At 39.7% G+C, this 21,193-nt stretch overlaps 1 protein-coding gene across 3 annotated transcripts in view; it reads right to left on the minus strand.

Moving 5' to 3' along the window:
- Window positions 1-1,394: 1,394 nt before the first annotated feature.
- The window catches only part of nfatc3a (nuclear factor of activated T cells 3a), a 141,523-nt gene continuing 121,724 nt past the window's right edge, over window positions 1,395-21,193 (minus strand). For all 3 annotated transcript variants that reach the window (XM_067997864.1, XM_067997861.1, XM_067997862.1), the window contains one exon: window positions 1,395-4,835. In XM_067997864.1, the coding sequence (XP_067853965.1) occupies window positions 4,714-4,835 (122 nt within the window). In that variant the 3' untranslated portion in view covers window positions 1,395-4,713. The remainder of the gene's footprint in view (window positions 4,836-21,193) is intronic.

Below are 21,193 nucleotides of genomic sequence, written 5' to 3' on the forward strand. Positions count from 1 at the left end.
AGTTCTTGCTTTACTCCCTGTGCAGCTAGAGACACAGTGCTCAGTGAAGAGAGACTGAGCAGTGCAACATACTGAAGGAACACATCAATTGTGATGTTATTGCTGTATACTATGTGCGATTCGATTAGACATAATCCAGAAAACTGCTCTTACATTGTACAGTTTTGCAATCCTGCAAATTTGAGTGATATAATCGAGTTTAAGTACATCAAGTGTAAAATTGTAAAGTGTTGTATAGTAAAGATTAAAAGATTCTAATACCTTCGTTATATTATAGAAGCAGTTCTGTAACTGTGCCAGACCTCATTGCTATCAAACTGCCCCATTTATCTTGTGGGATGAATTTGGTAACAACAGAACTGTATATGTATAAAGTTGTATTTGCAAGTCAGTCATTCTGGCTGGGTCTTTTCCTGATGTTAGGGGAAGTTATGTATGCTTTTGCCCTTGCTGGCTTGCGGCCTAAGCCAAGGCACTAGCTGTGATACTTTGTTGTTGGAGGCATGCAGAAAAATGGCTTTCCGAGGAGAGGTTAGTGTCTCCAACAGCACGGAGGCAGGGTTATTTGTGTTATAGAACTGTCAGGTAAATAGGACATTAGAAGCAAAAGATTTTCAAAATGGCTGGTAATTTGAGGGTGATCAGAATTTGGACTTCTCTGCCACAAACTTGTTGAAGTAGAGTCCCATAGTACATTCAAAAGGTAGATATAGTTGCTTGAAAAATAAGAATATTGGACGTTACGGAAAGTGATCACGAGAGTGAGATTAGACTTGCAGAAAAACACTGGCGTAGACTTGATGGCCTGCTTCTATGCTGTAACATTCTATGACTCTACACAGGAATGGAATAATCCAATACATATTAGATGTAGAATTTGTTAGCAAATGAACTGCAAATTATTTCTTGAAGAATCTGCAGTGACAATGTCACAGCTTTGAATACTCTTCCACGATGGCAATATAGGTGCTGGTATCACATTCAATGTCAGCTTAATGCACAATCTTGGAATGCACTTAAAAATGGAGACACCTTACTTTAAATTAAAATGAAAATGGGAATTACAACTTAATTACACCTATATTTTTACTTATAATCAAGCACAGATAGGAGGCAGTGACTTGAAACTTGCATTATAACCTCAGTGCTCAGATAACATTCAGAAAGTGCTGTTGTGGTTTAGGACATCAGAATCACTTGATTAAGGGCAATTAACTCTGTTATGCATTATTTTACTAGTTGTTGACATTATTACATTAGTATTACAAACCTATTCTGCCCATAAAAAGATTGTGGAATTTACACTGAATTCGCAGAGAGTGAAATATACAGCAATTAGGAGCACATTCAAGCCTTCTGCCTATACATCAAGTAACAGATAAAAACACTCAAGGTTACACATCTTACATTTTATTTAAACACTATGATTTAAGAGCCTAGGATGCAAGTTCTTTCATTTGTATGTCTCTCAACAGCACAGCAATCTTAAAATTCCTTACAAAATTTTAAAATACAAAATGTACATGAAATTACACGGCTCTGTAAACATCTGCAAAACAGTTGACTTAGCCTGTAGTAGTTTTGCTCCTTCTACAAAACGTACAATTGTTGAACAAATCCGACCATTAGGAATGACATCTGTTTTGAGTATCAAAAATAGAGTTTTAAAGCAAGTGTTCACACCAGCAAGTGAAAGTTTTTATTCTTTGGTTAAAAAAAGGATGTCAGTTCCATTGACACAGTAATGTTTTCCAAAGGATGAACATAATTGCACTGAAGCCAGTTTCAGTTCCAAATTATACAATCCTACTCCATCCTTTTCGTAACTAACATGATTTTAATCCAGTACCCTTAATGTAGTTTATTTTACTAAAATGCAACCACAGTCATTGAAATTTACAGATTCTTTTTTCTTGTAGCTTTTGAACAAAATAAGAATTAAGGCTTTCCTACAGCTTTCCAAACATTCTATATCAGTCAGGAAACTCTTTTTTTTAAATACACATCATAGCAGCACAGAGGGTACCACATACATCAGCTTATATTTTTGTGAATACCAAAAGGCCAAAATCCCAACGTGCTGTTTACAAAACTGAATTTGCATAGCCTAATAAGTCTGTGCTTTTACGACAATCGATTAAAACAACGGAGATTCATAAAGTCGTTTTTCTCTACACTCCTATGAAAGAATTAAAGCAACAAAATGCAGTTCTATTAAGACCCTTGTACGTAATCCTTGACAAAGCAGATACATAGAAGATGTTGTCCACCACTATAGGTTTTTTAGGATTTTAGTTTTTTTTAAGCAGTTCTAGAATTTCTAAGTTTCAGGCGTCAAGGTAATTTGAAGGCATCAGGAGGTTCAGTGCATAGGATTTTCTGGGGGTTGTACGGGCTTCCGCACACTAGTACAGTACAGTCATTTCAGAGGATTTGCAAAGAAAACTCGGATGTTATGCCAGTAATTACAAACTCCACATGCTATGATACCTAAGGTCAAAAGCTAAGGCAGAAAAACAGTCCAAACCTTCAGATTTCTTTATGCAATAAGTGCTACAGATATTGAGAAATAAAACATGCCTGAACACTTTACGATACTGATTCAGTATAGGGTGGTGAAAGCAACTGAACCGTTCACTACTGCATAAGCACTATCTAACATTAAAAGTGATACTCAGCTCAGAGCTTCCTATTAAGGAGAGCAGTGGCATTAAAAAATTATCCTGCTCAGTTAACCATTTTATATTTTTTTAGGTTAATGGATTTAATGGTACTTAACCAAGTAACAATATAATTGTAATTTGGCAGTTAGAAGGTTGACCCTAAACTCAAAAGCACACAACATAATGACTCCCAATTAACTATGAATAGGACTTTTTATTGGTCCCATAGTAATCTGAAATGTGCTGAGGTTTGCATTTTTCTTTTGGGCTGGGTAATAAAATTAAACATCTGTTCTTATATTCCTTATGTATGGTGCAGATATTTTTTCCGGCATTTAACAAGCAGTTTCCTTAGGATTACAAGCAATTTTTAAAAAATGCTGCTGACAAAAATAAAAGCAACCTTTGTTTCACCTTCTTGTATATTACATCATCCCCTGCCTTGTTCTTTGAACTGCGTGCATGTATGCTATTTCATAAAACAGCCTTTGAGCGTTCTTTCTGCATGAAACAGATACAGACTGGCCTAATAATGGAGCTACATCATTTTAATTTCATTCGTTTTATTTTAAATGTTTAGATTGGTATCCTATATCAATGACTATTGCATTGGTTTTATAAATTGTTGATGATTAGGGATGCTATGGGGCTGTTAATAAGGGGGCGATGAACATGATTTCAACTATTCTTTATGTGCTAGTCCATTGTACGCTGCACAATTTCACTGGGATAAAAACACATATATGGTGTTTCGCAATTAGAATATATTTCCACTTTACCAAAAGCAATGCTATAAATTATACGTACAACTACAGTCATTTTAGTGTAGATGTAAACCAGAACAAATCTGGTCTAAACAATCCTAATCATAAATCAGATTACCAGCACTAGTTTTCTCCCCACCTGCCCCATTTTGCACACACAGCTTGTATGACTGTTTCTTCGTAGGATCGGCTTGATGATGTCAGCCAGTGGAGATTCACATGTCACATGGACTATTGCAAATGACCAAAACACTTCAAAAGCACTTGAAATCCTCTGCAAACTGTAGTCATTTAACTTATTATATTTAAATGGCTTCAACTTAAATTCTGTACATAGTAAAAGTTATTTATTCCAGAAGCCCTGTTACAAAATGCATCAATTCTATGAAAGCTTCTGACAAATTCTAAAAGCTAAATTAGTAAGGCGCTTGTATTTGTGCTAACTTGAAGTATAGAGAAACATATCTATAAAGTTTCAAAAACTCCTTGAATTTGGAATGTTGTGACTCCCCCCTCCCCTGCCCCCGACCACATATTTCCATGATGGAATGGTCTGTTGAATCTACAAAATACCATTTTAAGTTTAGAAACAAATGCAGTACTACATTTGGCATTGCTTCCTATTAACAAAGAATTGTTAGTCATTTTACATGATGGCTTCCATGACATTGGCTACACTGGACAGGTTTTCTTGTCTCTGGAAGTTTTCATTTAAGAAACCCTTTGCACAGCCTACAAGCTTAAGCACTCTTTAGAATGACAAAATGCAGAATACGTCACTACTTACAGCATTTCTTTTACCATCTATTTATATTATCACCAAACCATAGACCTCACTAAACCCCCTTTTAGCTTAAAATGTGTGTAATATTTATGGTAGATACTACAGCAGATACAAATCACCTTAAATGTGATAAAACACTATCCATATACAATATACTACTTGAATTAATCTACTTAAGGAGAGCTAACTCTCTAAATGTATTTCTAAAGTAGATTAAAGTCACTTCTTTGTTTTTTGAGATTTTTTGCCTATTGCAGTGAAATGCAGGCAACAGGAGACGGCATTCATAGAAAATTACAATGTGGGACTGACACCGTATGGTTCCGTTTCAGTATAGAACTGCAGCACCCCTTGTAGGAACTACGCATGGATCCACTGTTTCAGTTTATAAAAGGCCACAATGTTGGAAGCACAACAAATTTTTGAGGGGAGGGATTGATGTTGGGCATCAACCTGATGAAGAACAGCAAGACCACGGAATACGTGGTGTTTGTAGATGACATTAGACTCCCTCAGGTATCACACTTTCCAAAGCTTCAGGGCAGGCACACTGCGACTGGACATGCACTGCTGCTGCATGAGAAGTTGGAATCTGCGACATATCTCTTCCTATAATTTCGTTTACTAGAGAGAAAAAGATAAAAAAATAATCAGGATATTTATAGGTAATAGATAATAATTTAGGCATATAAATTTCTACAATCATAAAGTCAACTAAAATCTATTAACAGTTTAGAGAACCAACAAATTTAAAAAGTACAGCTTTCAGAATTATGTACATAAATATGTTTTAGTTCTACAATTTTACTGAAGACTACTTTTACACGTCAAATCATTACAAAATTAATTTGAACACTTTTTAATCTATATATTTTTAAATATTATTAGTTAATAACAGCAATCCCTATTGACATCACTGGGAGCATTGTGAGAGCACAGTAAGGAAGATGAATTATCAGAAAACTCATCATTAACCTAGAGTGCTGTATTTTAGACCTGTTTTCTCACATTACTAGGTTCATTTAGTCCATTTATATTACGGTTTTACCACTTCAAGGAGAAATTATCTTGACTCTCAATGCTCTAGAATTTATTCCATGCACACTGGAGGGGTGGAGGTGGATTTCAGAGCACTGGTGCCAACAAAAAAGCAACTTTCACATGCCAAGTTTGCACAAGTGCAATTATTTAAAAGCTCTCATTTCTCTGACAATCAACTCTTCCCAATAAGTAAAATCCTTACAGGCCACTGATACAACACCGCTCCCCCTCCTCCACATTTTTAGCCTGTGGAGGGGCTGATTACTCAGTTCATCTATAGCCAGAAAAAGTAGTGGCCAGCAACTGCCATTTACAGCACTGTGAAAAACCACCTTAAGAGCCCAGAGGTTTTAGGCATTATCATTCACATTACAGCTCTACCGTCAAAACCAGGGTCGCATGTGGCCTCAGCACTTGAATGGAAATGTAACATGCCAGTCCTCATCTGATCAGCACTCGTTGGTTAAAAGAAAAAAAGAAAATTGTGAATAAATCTAATTTGATTGCAATTCCCTTTAAACTGTTGATTTTTTAAAAAAGTATCCCAATGAAAAAAAATCACTTTCAGTAACAACTTAGTCCTTGAAGGGAAGTTTTGTGGTAGATGCCGCAAGTACCTGTAAACATGTTTTACGTGTTTTTCAAAGGTGAACTTAAGATATCTGTGGCTTGTATTATGAATCAGTGTACAACAGCTGGTCAAGTCTGGGTCATTTGTAATTTTACAGCAATTCAAACTGATAGGCAAATATTAGCAAGAAATCTGAGGCTTTAAAATAAAATGGTAAAATGTTGCATGGATTTACTCAGAAAAGAAAATGAACCATTACTATGAAAAGTTCAATAGAAGCATTATGGAAATTTTTTGCCGATTTGAATCTTTGACCAAATGGAGTTTGCTGCTGATGCTTTTCCTTTTAAGAAAGTTAACACATTTTTAATCAAAAAAGAGATCATAATGATTAAATGTTTATTTATGAAGATAAAGTCAACGCCTAATATTTTCACAAACATAGACCTATAATAATTACAGAACAATTCTCTACTAACCACTGCTGTAGGACAGCAGGACAATTTTTTTTCCATACTAAGTGGACCAATCTACTCCTTCATTGCAAGCTCTGTGGCTGTAAGAGGAAACAGTAAGATGTTGTGGACAAGGGTACAGATAAAGATGTCAATTCTTCGAATCAATGAGTGTAGGTGGTTGAAAACAAGCGAATGACATCAATAGATTACATTTCTTTTGGTCATTTGAGGCCAACTGAGGTAGAAATTAATTGTTTTCAGGGGAAATTTGTTATACAAGCTTAAAATGCTATGCACTGAAAAAGATAGCTATATACTTAATGGGCAGCAAGTTAATCAAATGAGCCACAAACACAGGACTGAAGTTACGTTGAAACTCTCCAAACACTGAAAATATAAACTTAATACAGAGGACATTTTACATTGATAACAGATTTCTTTTGGAAAACATTACAAGTCTACGCATGGTAGCTTTTTCTTAAAAATACATCAAGAACTGCTACAATACTTCTGGTTTTCAATTGTGAAAGCGTGCCTCCTGTCCTTTAGGCTTCACATCCAATTAAAAAGTGCATGGCTGTATTCTAGTCAGCCACATTCAGGAATGCAGCCCAAGGGTAGAATAAAATGACATACAGTGTTATTATATAGCAGTAGTCAAATTGCTTTACAACTTGGAATGGAACAAATGACTATTTCATTCCGTTTGCTCTTGAACGAAGATTACAACGGCTCTTGTGTGGACAATGCTTGCCATCAACTTATGAAGAATTAGATCTCATTTCAAAAATCTCATTTCATGAAATAGATTCATTGTGAAGGCTCTGCAAATAGCAGACCTAAGTGCCATGTAAAATCCCACATTCCTCGAATGAGTCTCACAGGTACAGCTCAACAGTTATATCCCTAACTTCTAATGGCCATAATGATGTCCAACAGGGGAACCATAACTGCTTAAAGTGCACATCTAGACTTCATCTTCTTATCTCTGTCTATCTGCTATATGATCAAAAAACTTTAACTCTAAATACAACACAACACTTAAGTATCTGCGATAGGATTTCAAATATCTATTTGGGTTGGACCAGACCATAATGAGTTTGTATAATTGCTGGGCTCATGATATTATAATATATTAGACCACATATTGCTGCCATGTGAACCAGTCATACATGTCGACAACACATTGTCATAATTAGTAAATCATTGAAAATTTACGGCATAGGCGGCCATTCGGCCCATCGTGTCCACGCCAGCCGAAAATGAGCCATCTAGCCTAATCCCAATTGCCAGCACTTGGTCCGTAGCCTTGTAGGTTACAGCACTTCAGGTGCACATCCAGGTACTTTTTAAATGAGTTGAGGGTTTCTGTCTCTACTATCCTTTCAGGCAGCGAGTTCCAGACCCCTACCATCCTCGGTGAAAACATTTTTTCTCAGCTCCCCTCTAATCCTTCTACCAATCACTTTAAATCTATGCCCCCTGGCTGTTGACTTCTCTGCTAAGGGAACTAGGTCCTTCCTATCTGCTCTATCTAGGCCCCTCAATTTTGTAAACCTCAATTAAATCACCCCTCAGCCTCCTCTGTTCCAAAGAGAACAACCCCAGCCGATCCGATCTTTCCTCACAGCTAAAATTCTCCAATCCTGGCAACATCCTCATAAATCTCCTCTGTACCCTCTCTAGTGCAATTATATCCTTTGTGTAATGTGGTGACCAGAACTGTACACAGTACTTAAGCTGTGGCCTAACAAGCGTAGCTGTGGCCTAACCAGTGTACAGTAACAGTGACAGTAAATGGCACTGTCACGCAGTAGATTAGAGCATCAGTGTAGCAGAACATGAAATTTTCCAAAAATTAAGCCCTTGATTTCAGCTGCACCAGAGACGAGGTATCATAAGGTGATAGTCCCATTGAGAGAAAAAAAGATGGCAAACCCTGAACACTTTCATGTATTTCTTAGTGACACTGGTACAAAATTGAGCTGATCTCAAGCTCATCCTCTTAAGTGGATTGAGCAGCATTTACAAGGGAAAGAGAGAAACAAAACAAAACTTCATGGTTTGTTTCATATTTTGCTAAGATGTCATTAACTCCACCTTTCAATTTTTATAATTGTTGCATGGATGACATATCATAATTTAATTAAAATGTGAGAGAAGTCAATGATTAAAAAAAATTGTTCCTGAAATCAGAATTATCTACAATTTAACCTCAATTTTATTTTATATCCTTACCGATTTTCTCCCCTTTCTTCCTCCCCTCACCCCCCCCCCCACCATAAAATATCAATTCCCTCTTGGGAATATTTTGTATGGAGATTAAGAATGGAATTTGGCTTATCTGTGATGTGCCATGTGGTTGAATAGTCTGCTAACATTCACGTTAGGTATCAATGTGTAAAATGACCATTTGGGAGCGGTACCATAGGGCAGCCAGTATCTATCCCAAATGGTCAATTTACACACAGATACCTAACGTGAATGATAGCAGACTATTCAACCACATGGCACATCAAAGATTAGCCAAATTCCGTTCTTAATCAATATCCACGCACTTTCCAGCAGAGGTCACTGAATAGCAATCAAGTGGGAACTCTGCTTGTTCCCTTCTTAGCCCAGGAGAGCTGAGGTCAGCATCCCACTGCATCCTCTATCAATTTAGTATTTCATAGATAATAAGGGGACTGTCCAGAAATGACAAACAGTAGTAGACAGTGACGCATGAGCAGCGAAACCTTTTAAATCTCACTATAACATGTTGTGAATGCATTTCATTAATGGGTTGTTTAAATATTAATCAAATTCTAAGCGTTGTAAACATGCAGAAAGCACCTTCATTGGGTTTTTAAAAATACTTTAAATATCCAGATGACAAAAGCAAACTTGGATTTAAGTCTGTGGATAGTTGTGCTGTGAATTGTATTTATGGAGTCACAAGGCCATGAATAATATTTGGTCTGGTCTGTGTGAACATGGCATGTTTATACTACATCCCAGGACTTAGTGTGACGGTGAAGCTGAATTCAGAAGGGTCACCCCATTTACACTTCAAATCCTTAGCAGCATACCTCCACGGAAGCTCTGTTCAGTCCTTTTTTGAGCTTGTGCTCTTTGTGCCGTAAGTACAGTCTATTCTTAATAATTTGCAGTTGTTTGTACTAAAAAATTGAATTTTCCAATCATTTGAATTAAATGTCTTTGAATTAAAAGGAGTAGACTGTATATAATGACACCAATGAAATATGGAGGCCACCAAGATTATTCATTCGATGGGAAACATTTTACTCTGTACTCTTGTTCGAATTGTTCCTAGTCTTAAACTGTCCTTGGTACCGTCGGATTGCCTCTTGTTCTGAAAAGTGGCCCTGGCAATAACTGAATGTATTGTCTTCTCATGGATGCCCGTTGAAGGTGTCTTTGGATTTGTTCTGCAAGTTGGTCAGGTTCTGAGCTGACGGCGCCACAGAGTTTGCAATGGCACCAATGCCATATGGCATTGATACAGGGGCAGGGAAATATTTCTGCCTGTTTGTGGACACTGTAAACTATAGTTATGTTGTCAGTCCACACCCTGTCTTATTCTGAACTATGTCCTTGTGCTAGGTCAGCAATCACAAAAATCATCGTTCCAATCTGTGTGTGTCAGGAGTATTATGGGGGGAATCTCAGACCCCTTACACCCAGGGTCCCTCAAAGTGGGCTTTTCATCCAGAAAGGGAGGCAGTCATCGAAATGCGATGGTTGAAATGGGCCGCAAAGAGAGGATAGCAGCATATTTGAGCTTCGTTACCATCAGAAGAGGTAATCTTGTTCAGTTCAGCTGGATAAGAGTTATTACAAGGTGCACGTATTTAAATGTTCCTCGATATCATCTTCTTTGTATTTCTACAAGGGTGAGTTAGGGCAAAATGAAAAATGTTTTACTAATATTTCTTTGAATTACAATAATCATAAATAAAAGTGACATGTTGTCTCAATAACCTCAAAACAGAGATTGATGAGTGGCTAGATATTGAATCTTGTTTCCACATACCGTACCCTAGGCTAATTTGAAATTCATTTGAACAAAGGCCCAATGTACCAGGCTAAGGGTTAAACAATGACTCTTTTTTATCCTGCCACTTTGTAATGCTCGTGTGACTGGAGAGGTTGTATATTCAACCTTCTAAAATTCCCATTCAAGAAGAGGTTTAAGAAAAAACAGTTTCCAAATGCTATAAAAGTATCAGACATCCACAGAAAACTATAATTTTGAGTCTCCAAACAGAGCGACACAAAATTTTACACAAGTAGAATTTTGTTTGCCCAATATTAATGCATGCTTCCTTCCCAGAGGGACAGCCCTACTTACCTAAGTTCAGATAACTTGGTGCAGGTTGGCAAAAGGCTTAGGGAATCCCAAGTGTGTGCAGGAGTACTGCTAGAGATTAACCAGCTAAAAATCATACAACTTACCAGCACAAAGCATTGGCAAGCTTTCCGTTGCATGGGCAACTGGGACCACCTTACCAGTTAGAATATTTGAGGAATCATAAAAATATTTATGGCCCATAGTGTCCGTGCCGGCCGAAAATGAGCCACCCAGCCTAATCCCACTTTCCAGCATTTGGTCCGTAGCCTTGTAGGTCACAGCACTTCAGGTGCATATCCAGGTACTTTTTAAATGAGTTGAGGGTTTCTGTCTCTGCCACCCTTTCAGGCAATGAGTTCCAGACCCCGACCACCCTCTGGGTGAAATTTTTTTCCTCAGCTCCCCTCTAATCCTTCTACCAATTACTTTAAATCTATGCCCCCTGGTTGTTGACCTCTCTGCTAAGGGAAATAGGTCCTTCCTATCCACCCTATCTAGGCCCCTCATAATTTTGTACACCTCAGTTAAATCACTCCTCAGCCTTCTTGTTCCAAAGAAAACAACCTCAGCCTATCCAATCTTACCTCAGAGCTAAAATTCTCCAGTCCTGGCAACATCCTCGTAAATCTCATCTGTACCCTCGCTAGTGCAATTACATCCTTCCTGTAATGCGGTGACCAGAACTGTACACAGTACTCAAGCTGTGGCCTAACTAGTATCTTGTACAGTTCTAGCATAACCCCCCTGCTCTTATATTCTATGCCCTGGCTAATAAAGGAAAGTATTACATATGCCTTCTTAACCACCTTATCTACCTGTCCTGCTACCTTCAGGGATCTGTGGACATGCATTCCAAGGTCCCTCACTTCCTCTACATCTCTCAGTATCCTCCCATTTATTGTGTATTCCCTTGACTTATTTGCTCTCCCCAAATGCATTACCTCACACTTCTTCAGATTGAATTCCATTTGCCACTTTTCTGCCCAACTGACCAGTCCATTGACATCTTCCTGTAATCTACAACTTTCCCCCTCACTATCAACCACACGGCCAATTTTTGTATCATCTGCAAACTTCTTAATCATGCCCCCTACATTTAAGTCCAAATCATTAATATATACCACAAAAGGCAAGGGACCCAGTACTGAGCCCTGTACTGGAAACAGCCTTCCAGTCACAAAAACACCCGTCGACTATTACCCTTTACTTCCTGCCACTGAGCCCATTTTGGATCCAACTTGCCACTTTCCCTTGAATCCCATGGGCTTGTACTTTTTTGACCAGTCTCCCATGGAACCTTGTCAAAAGCCTTGCTAAAATCTATGTATACTACATCAATTGTGCTACCTTCATCGACCCTTCTTGTTATCTCCTCAAAAAATTTAATCAAGTTAGTCAGATACAACCTTCCTTTAACAAATCCATGCTGACTGTCCTTGATTAGTCCGTGCCTTTCTAAGTGACGGTTTATCCTGTCCCTCAGAATTGATTCCAATAATTTGCCCACCACCAAGGTTAGACTAACTGGCCTGTAATTACTCGGTCTATCCCTTGCTCCCTTTTTAAATAACGGTACAACGTTAGCAATTCTCTAATCCTCCGGCACCATGCCTGTATCCAGTGAGGATTGGAAAATGATGGTCAGAGCCTCCGCTATTTCCTCCCTTGCTTCTTTCAACAGCCTAGGATACATTTCATCTGGGCCTGGTGATTTATCTACTTTCATAGATACTAATCCCCTTAATACTTCCTCTCTGCGACAGCACAGTGTGAACTGCTGGGAGTTCGGTGAAGTGGGGGAAGGAGGTGCTGCTTTGCCTTGCTTTTCCTAACTTTTTCCACAGAGCGGCAGTGGACCTGAGCGTAGACGACTGAGATTGGGGAATAAAAGCAGCAGCAGACCTGCAACAAGAGACAACTACTGTGCGACGTCATAGGTGAGGCAGGAGAGTCCGAGAGGTGAGCACAGTATAAAAGGAGACACCTAGAGCGGGAGGAGAGTCTGAGAGTCGAAGGCAAGTCATGGCAGCACAGCTCGCACCCGTGATATGCTCCTCCTGCACTATGTGGGAAGTCATGGACACTACCAGTGTCCCTGGCGACCATGCGTGCAGGAAGTGTGTCCAGCTGCGGCTACTGGCTAACCGTATTTCGGAGCTGGAGCTGCGGGTGGATTCACTGTGGAGCATCCGCGATGCTGAGACTATTGTGGATAGCATGTTCAGTGAGGTGGTCACACCGCAGGTAAAGATTACGCAGGCAGAAAGGAAATGGGTGACCACCAGGCAGAGTAAAAGGACTAGGCAGGTAGAGCAGGAGGCCCCTGGGGCCATCTCCCTCTCAAACAGATATTCTGCTTTGGATGCTGTTGGGGGAGATGGCTTATCAGGGGAAAGCAGCAAGAGCCAAGTTCGGGGCACCACGGGTGGCTCTGCTGCACAGGAGGGGAGGAAGAAGAGTGGCAGGGCTATAGTGATAGGGGATTCAATTGTAAAGGGAACAGATCGGCGTTTCTGCGGCCGCAAACGTGACTCCAGGATGGTATGTTGCCTCCCTGGTGCTAGGGTCAAGGATGTCATGGAGCGGCTACAGGGCATTCTGGAGGGGGAGGGTGAACAGCCAGTAGTCGTGGTCCAAAAAAAGGGATGAGGTCCTGCAAGGTGAATTTAAGGAGTTAGGAGATAAATTAAAAAGTAGGACTTCAAAAGGTAGTAATCTCAGGATTACTACCAGTGCCACGTGCTAGTGAGTATAGGAACAGGAGAATAGACAGGATGAATGCATGGCTGCAGGGATGGTGAAGGAGGGAGGGATTTAGATTCCTGGGACATTGGGACCGGTTCTGGGGAGGGTGGGACCTGTACAAGTGGGATTGGTTACACCCGAGCAGGACCGGGACAAATGTCCTCGCGGGGGTGTTTGCTAGTCCTGTTGGGGAAGGTTTAAACTAAAGTGGCAGGGAGATGGGAACCTGAGCGGGGAGTCAGAAGGTAATAAAGTTGAGAGCAGCAAGAGAGGGGAAGACCCAGGGGAAATCTACAATACAAATAGTACAAACAGTTGTTCAAGAACAAGTGAAAGGGAAAAGCGTAGAGCAGCGGAAATAAAGTGTACTTTAGGCACGACAGATAAAATAAAAACTAGAAGGCGTAAGGCGATTAACCCAACATCAAAGCTGAAGGTCAGGCTAGGGTGTGTGGCCCAACTAAGAGTTCTATATACAAATGCACGGAGTATAAGGAATAAATTAAATGAACTACAGGTTCAAATTCAAATTGGAGGGTATGACATGATAGCTATAACTGAGACTTGGCTGCAGGATGGTCAGGATTGGGAACTAATTATACCGGGTTATAAGGTCTACAGGAGAGATAGGGAAAATGGAAGAGGGGGAGGAGTAGCCTTAATGATTAGAGATGAAATCACTTCAATGATAAAGGGGGATGTAACGAGAGGTAAGCAGCCAACAGAGACCTTATGGGTTGAATTGAGAAATGGGAAAGAATCTAAGACTATAGTGGGAGTTGTATATAGGAGCCCTGGCAGCAGCTCTGAAGTGTTAGATTGTATAAATGCAGAGATTAGACAAGCGTGTAAGAAAGGCATAGTGGTCTTAATGGGGGACTTTAACCTTCACATAGATTGGGAAAAGCAGACTAGCAACCGTCAGAAAGGTAGTGAATTTCTTGAGTGTGTCCGGGATAGTTTTCTGCAGACGTATGTCCTAGACGCAACAAGGGGGCAAGCCATACTAGATTTAGTAATGAGTAATGAACCAGATATAGTTAACGGCTTAACTGTGCGTGAACATCTATCCAATAGTGATCATAACATGATAGAGTTCAATGTAGTGTTTGAAAGGGAAAAAAGTGAATCAGCTGCTAAGATTCTAGACTTGGGCAAGGCCGACTTCAATGGGATGAGACAGAGACTGTCCACAGTAAACTGGGCAAATCTGTTAATGGGTAAAACGACTGATGATCAGTGGGAAATGTTTAAAGAAACATTTAACGTGATGCAAAATCGGTTTATACCCCTGAGGGGCAAGAACTCTACTTGCCAAAAAAAAACAGCCATGGACAACTAAAGAGGTAAGGGACAGTATAAGACATAAGGAAAGGGCATACAAAAAGGCAAAAAAATGGCACAGATCCTGGCGAATGGGAAAGATACAAAGATCAACAAAGGGTCACAAAACAGATAGTAAGGGCTACAAAAAGAGAGTATGAAAAGAAACTCGCAAGGGATATCAAAACCAATACAAAGAACTTTATAGTTATATTAGGAAAAAGAGGGTGGCCAGGAGCAGTGTTGGCCCCTTAAAAACTGACAATGGGGAAATGGCGGACATGTCAGTATTTACAGTCGAAAAAGAGGATAGCATGCCGGAAATTCCAAGAAAACTAATATTGAATCGGGGACAGGGACTCGATAAAATTAACATAAGCAAAGCAACAGTAATGAAGAAAATAATAGCACTAAAGAGTGACAAATCCTCAGGACCAGATGGTTTCCATCCCAGGGTTTTAAAGGAAGTAGGTGAGCACATTGCGGATGCCCTAACTATAATCTTTCAAAGTTCTCTAGATTCAAGAACTGTCCCTCCAGATTGGAAAATTGCACGTCACTCCGCTTTTTAAGAAAGGAGAGAGAGGGAAACCGGGGAATTATAGACCAGTTAGCCTAACATCTGTTGTGGGGAAAATGCTGGAGTCTATAATTAAGTATAGGGTGACTGAACACCTCGAGAAATTTCAGTTAATCAGAGAGAGCCAGCATGGATTTGTGAAAGGTAGGTCGTGCCTGGCAAACCTGATTGAATTTTTTGAAGAGGTGACTAAAGTAGTGGACAGGGGAATGTCAATGGATGTTATTTATATGGATTTCCAGAAGGCATTTGATAAGGTCCCACATAAGAGACTGTTAGCTAAGATAGAAGCCCATGGAATCGAGGGAAAAGTACGGACTTGGTTTGGAAGTTGGCTGAGCGAAAGGCGACAGAGAGTAGGGATAATGGGTAGGTACTCACATTGGCAGGATGTGACTAGTGGAGTCCCGCAGGGATCTGTCTTCGGGCCTCAATTATTCACAATATTTATTAACGACTTAAATGAAGGCATAGAAAGTCTCATATCTAAGTTTGCCGATGACACAAAGATTGGTGGCATTGTAAGCAGTGTCGATGAAAACATAAAATTACAAAGCGATATTGATAGATTAGGTGAATGGACAAAACTGTGGCAAATGGAATTCAATTCAGACAAATGTGAGGTTATCCACTTTGGATCAAAAACGGATAGAACAGGGTACTTTCTAAATGGTAAAAAGTTAAAAACAGTGGATGTCCAAAGGGATTTAGGGGTTCAGGTACAGAAAATAATCAAGAAGGCAAATGGAATGTTGGCCTTTATATCTAGAGGACTGGAGTACAAGGGGGCAGAAGTTATGCTGCAGCTATACAAAACCCTAGTTAGACCGCACCTGGAGTATTGTGAGCAGTTCTGGGCACCGCACCTTCGGAAGGACATATTGGCCTTGGAGGGAGTGCAGCGTAGGTTTACTAGAATGATACCCGGACTTCAAGGGTTAAGTTACGAGGAGAGATTACACAAATTGGGGTTGTATTCTCTAGAGTTTCGAAGGTTAAGGGGTGATCTGATCGAAGTTTATAAGATATTAAGGGGAACAGGTAGGGTGGATAGAGAGAAACTATTTCTGCTGGTTTGGGATTTTAGGAGTAGGGGGCACAGTCTAAAAATTAGAGCCAGACCTTTCAGGAGCGAGATTAGAAAACATTTCTGCACACAAAGGGTTGTAGAAGTTTGGAACTCTCTTCCGCAAAAAGGCAATTGATACTAGCTCAATTGCTAAATTTAAATGTGAGATAGATAGCTTTTTGGCAACCAAAGGTATTAAGGGATATGGGCCAAAGGCAGGTATATGGAGTTAGATCACAGATCAGTCATGATCTTATCAAATGGTGGAGCAGGCACGAGGGGCTGAATGGCCTACTCCTGTTCCTATGTTCTCTCACTATGTTTATCCCATCCAATATGTCACACTCCTCCTCCTTAACTACAATGTCTGCATTGTCCCTCTCTTTCGTGAAGACAGATGCAAAGTATTCATTAAGAGCCATACCAACATCTTCTGCCTCCACACACAGGTTACCTGTTTGGTCTCTAATAGGCCCTACTCTTTCCTTAGTTATCCTCTTGCTCTTAATGTATTTATAAAGCATATTTGGGTTTTCCTTGATTTTACTTGCCAATATCTTTTCATGCTCTCTCTTTGCTTTCCTAATTTCCTTTTTAATTTCACCCTGCACTTTCTATACTCTTCTAGGCTTTCTCTAGTATTGAGTTCTTGGTGTCTGACATAAGCTTTCCTTTTTTGCCTTATCTTACTCTGTATGCTCCTTGACATCCAGGGGGCTCTAGATTTGGCAGGTATTGGATTGTACAATTATCTGCAGCCAATTGGGGAGAACTGCAGCCTCCTGTGACAGTTCTACATCTCCACATCACAATCATGAGCCACACTGGCTGGTCAATCATAAATAATGCCGTAGCATCATAAGTTGGTTATTAAAAAACTGACAAGTTCAGGTTTGAACCATCACCAGGCAAGACAGCAGATACCCGAGTAGCACAACTCACCTTAAATGTGTGACTGTTTTGTTTGCATCCTCCTGACCACATCACTGACACAAACTTTATCCCTTATATCTTATTTCTGTAAAATTTAAAGTGAAACTAGTTGCCAGCTGAATGCTTCTAATGTGACATAATTGGTATTATACACATTTACATTTGTAAATAATTACCTCCAAGACCAATTAGACATTATTTCATTCAGTGTAAAGAATGAAAAAAAAAGTGTAAGCAAATTTGAACTAACACGGTAGCACATAAAGACCATTACACAAGTGCATACACATACAAATGTGTGAAATAGGAGAACAAAGACATTTCTAATCCTTTCAAAACTGATTGGCATCTTGGAAGGACAAGAGACCCATCTGACAGGTCATTTGAAGATTCATTCTGGCTGTAATGTACATCCAGTGGATACGCTTTGAGATTTAGCTGCAGGGTAAGTAATTTTTCATGTAAAATAGAATATGGATTTTAAAAAATCTACAGTAGTAACTAGAGAAATTCAATTATGAATTACTGGAAATTACATTTGAACAGGAGATGCAGTTTTAGAAGGGCTCATGAGGTGAAAGATAATGAACAAACCCAATAAACCACCTGCAACTCAGGATTCTTTTTTATATGCTAGTTTGCTGACTCAAATTTGCTTAATCAACAACCTCTTTTATCCTTTATACACTGTGCATGAAACACCTGCTTCTGCAAATGCATAGTCAAAGCATTATTGTCAATGCTTCCAAATAGTTGATGACAGCCAGAAATACATGGCACTGAATCAATAATCGAGTAGCTTGTTAGTTACAATCGTCTTTGGGTATCCGAGCAAAAATACAGCCCTATTCCCTGAAGGTGAAAATTTTAATCACAATATATTTATATATTCATCTCAGTTTAATTTGCTCAATCACTATGCACTGTTACGGACAGAAAAATACTAGCAATCCTGTGTTTTGTGCCATTAACTCCATCCGTTTAAAATTAAATGTTTAGTCCACAGAGGAAATAAGCCACATTTACGTTTCTATTCCCACAGGTCTTTTGTTATCAACTTCTCAACAATATTCGTGATCCTGTGTTTCTTGCCACTAAGTTAAAGTGGTAAGAAAAGGAAAAAGCAAATAATCTGTTCAATTAAAGAATATAGGAAGCTTTTAACAGCTATAATTTGGTTTGCGGGTACATTTTAAACAAATGCAAAATTGATAATGAAGTGCTCTATGGAATTGTGACTTTTACAATATTCAGAGAACATTGCAACAATCATTATATTTTGTATTAACTAAAGAACAAGCAAAAGTTCCTCATCCGCAGTTGGCTTTCTCCACAAATTAGTTAATTTTCAGAGGAAGTAACCAACTAATGTAATTTGGAGCTCAAACGAAATTCCAAAGATGATCAGGATATCAACCAACCATAGCACTGTTATATTCTAACTCTGACCAGTTGCATTCCACAGGTAATTTTCAACAAATACCTTCCCATATCAAATCTCCTCAATATTTTCATTTTTTCTTTGCTTTTGGTTATCTCAAATTAAATAAAGCCAATTTTTGGACAGAATTATTTATTTGCTATGTATTTGAGTGCTGAAAGTTGGTCAAAATCTTTTCTTGTTTTAAGAACAAATAAAAGTTATACATGACTGAACAGGGTTGTTCTTTTCATGTTGCAGTGAATTTTCTCCTTTTCCTTACAGAAGTTAAACTATGCTCACTGTTCTCTTCCCAAAGGTTCTATATGATCACCATATTTTCCTTTTACATGGTAGGACTACCTGGGATGGAAAGCCCTCCAATATTCCTCCAGTATGGCCCAAATTACCATCCATGGCCCCTATTCTTCATCTACATGTTGCCTTTAGACAATATTTTCTCGATGCATGGAGTCAGCTGTCACACATATGTGGACAATACTTAGATTTACCTCTCCTCTCATGCTCAACTCCACAAGTGTTGTTATGCAGTCTTACATCAAGTCGTGGATGAGCAATACTGGCAAGACTCAAACTATTGTTCAGCTTAATCCCTGATCCCATATCCATTTTTGGATGTCTGTTCGAGCACAACCCAATGATGTACAACTTTGGTGCCTGTCCAACCCAGAGCTGAGCTTCAAATCCCACATCCAGTCCATTACCAAAATGGTCTACATCCACCTCTAGCCCCTCACCATCCTGATCTCATGCCTATTGCTGCCGAAACCATCATTCACTTTTCTCATTTCTAGATTTGACTTTTTCAATGCTCTCTGGCAGCCCTCCGAACTCAACCCTATATAAACTCTAACTTATTCAGAACTCAATTACCCGCATCCTACCCCACACAAAGTCCCACTAACTATCACTTCATCCTGGACAGCCTCCATTGGCTCTCTGTTCTCTAGCACATGACTTCAAAATTTTCACCTCAATATAAAAATCCCTCTCCTGACCGTGCTCCTCCCTACATGTGGAACCTGTTCCCACTCTATGTTTCTGCTGGCATCATTTCTTTTTTCAACTCAGATATATTGTGCGCTCTCCTCTTCCTCCACTCTATCATCGTTGGCAGAGCCTTCTGCCATCTTGCCACACTTGAACTCTCTCCTTAAATTCCCTCCTTGCTACATCTCTTCCCAGTCCTTCTAAAGCCTCAAAAACCTTCCTACTTTTGGCCACCACCCCGAAATTCCTTCCTCTTCCTGCTCGGGTCTGGCCCCCAACTGTGAAGCACACTGGCATATTGTGCTAAAAGTGTTATGTAAATATAAATAGTTGGTACTGTTGCATATACCTTTAAGACAATGCATGTGCTCCAGGAACTGAAGAGGGCAGTAGTAATAGAGCTCAAACGTTTCACTGTGGGGAAATAAAGCCCTGAACTCCTCATGTCACCACTGTATTAGTCATGAATGTACAACTGCAATATTTTTGGTCAACTCTCAACCATTTAACTTCTAGTATGTTATATAATATAAGTATTGTTTAAGTAGTAAAACTTAGATAATTGCTTCACTACGTTCTATCAAAGAAATCAGTGTAAAAGAGTAAGGAAGTCTTACTACAGTTGTACAGGGCTTTGGTGAAACCTCACTTGGAGTACTGTGTACAGGTTTGGTCTCCCTATCTAAGGAAGGAGATACTTGCCTTGGAGGCAGTGCAAGGAAGGTTCACTAGATTCATTCCTGGGATGGGAGGGTTGTCCTATGAAGAGAGGTTGAGTAGAATGGGCCTACACTCTCCAGTTTAGAAGAATGAGAGGTGATCTCATTGAAACATATAAGATTATGAGGGGGCTTGACAGGGTAGATGCTGAGAGATTGTTTCCCCTGGCTAGAGAGTCTAGAATGAGGGGGCATAGAATATAGAAGTATATTCTAGTATAGAAATAGGAGGATAGAGCAGATGAATGTGTGGCTGGAGAGATGGTGCAGGAGAGAGCGCTTTAGATTCCTGGGGCATTGGGATCAGTTCTGGGGAAGGTGGGATCTGTACAGGCCGGACAGGTTGCACCACAACAGAGCTGAGACCAATGTCCTCACGGGGAGGTTCGCAAGTGCCGTTGGGGGTGGGGGGGGAGGGTTAAACTAATTTGGCAGGGGGATAGGCACCAGGATGTAGCATTGGAAAGGAGAAACAAGGGGCACAAAGGATTGGGAGAGAAAGATAGCACTCGAGCAAGAAACAGTACAGTATTAGATGGAATCAGACTAAGAGAGAGTAGAAGAAAGTCTAAGACTGGTTTGCAGTGCATGTGTGTAAACGCACGAAGCGTGGTAAACAAGGTTAGTGAGCTGCAGGCGCAAATAGCCACATGGAAATACGATGTTGGAGACCTGGCTCCATAAAGGGCAGAATTGGGTACTAAATATTCCTGGATAGAAGGTGTTCAGGAAAGATAGGGAAGGAAAGAAAGAAGGAG

This window comes from Heptranchias perlo, chromosome 16, assembly GCF_035084215.1.
Source record: "Heptranchias perlo isolate sHepPer1 chromosome 16, sHepPer1.hap1, whole genome shotgun sequence".
NCBI classification, from domain to species: Eukaryota; Metazoa; Chordata; class Chondrichthyes; order Hexanchiformes; family Hexanchidae; genus Heptranchias; species Heptranchias perlo.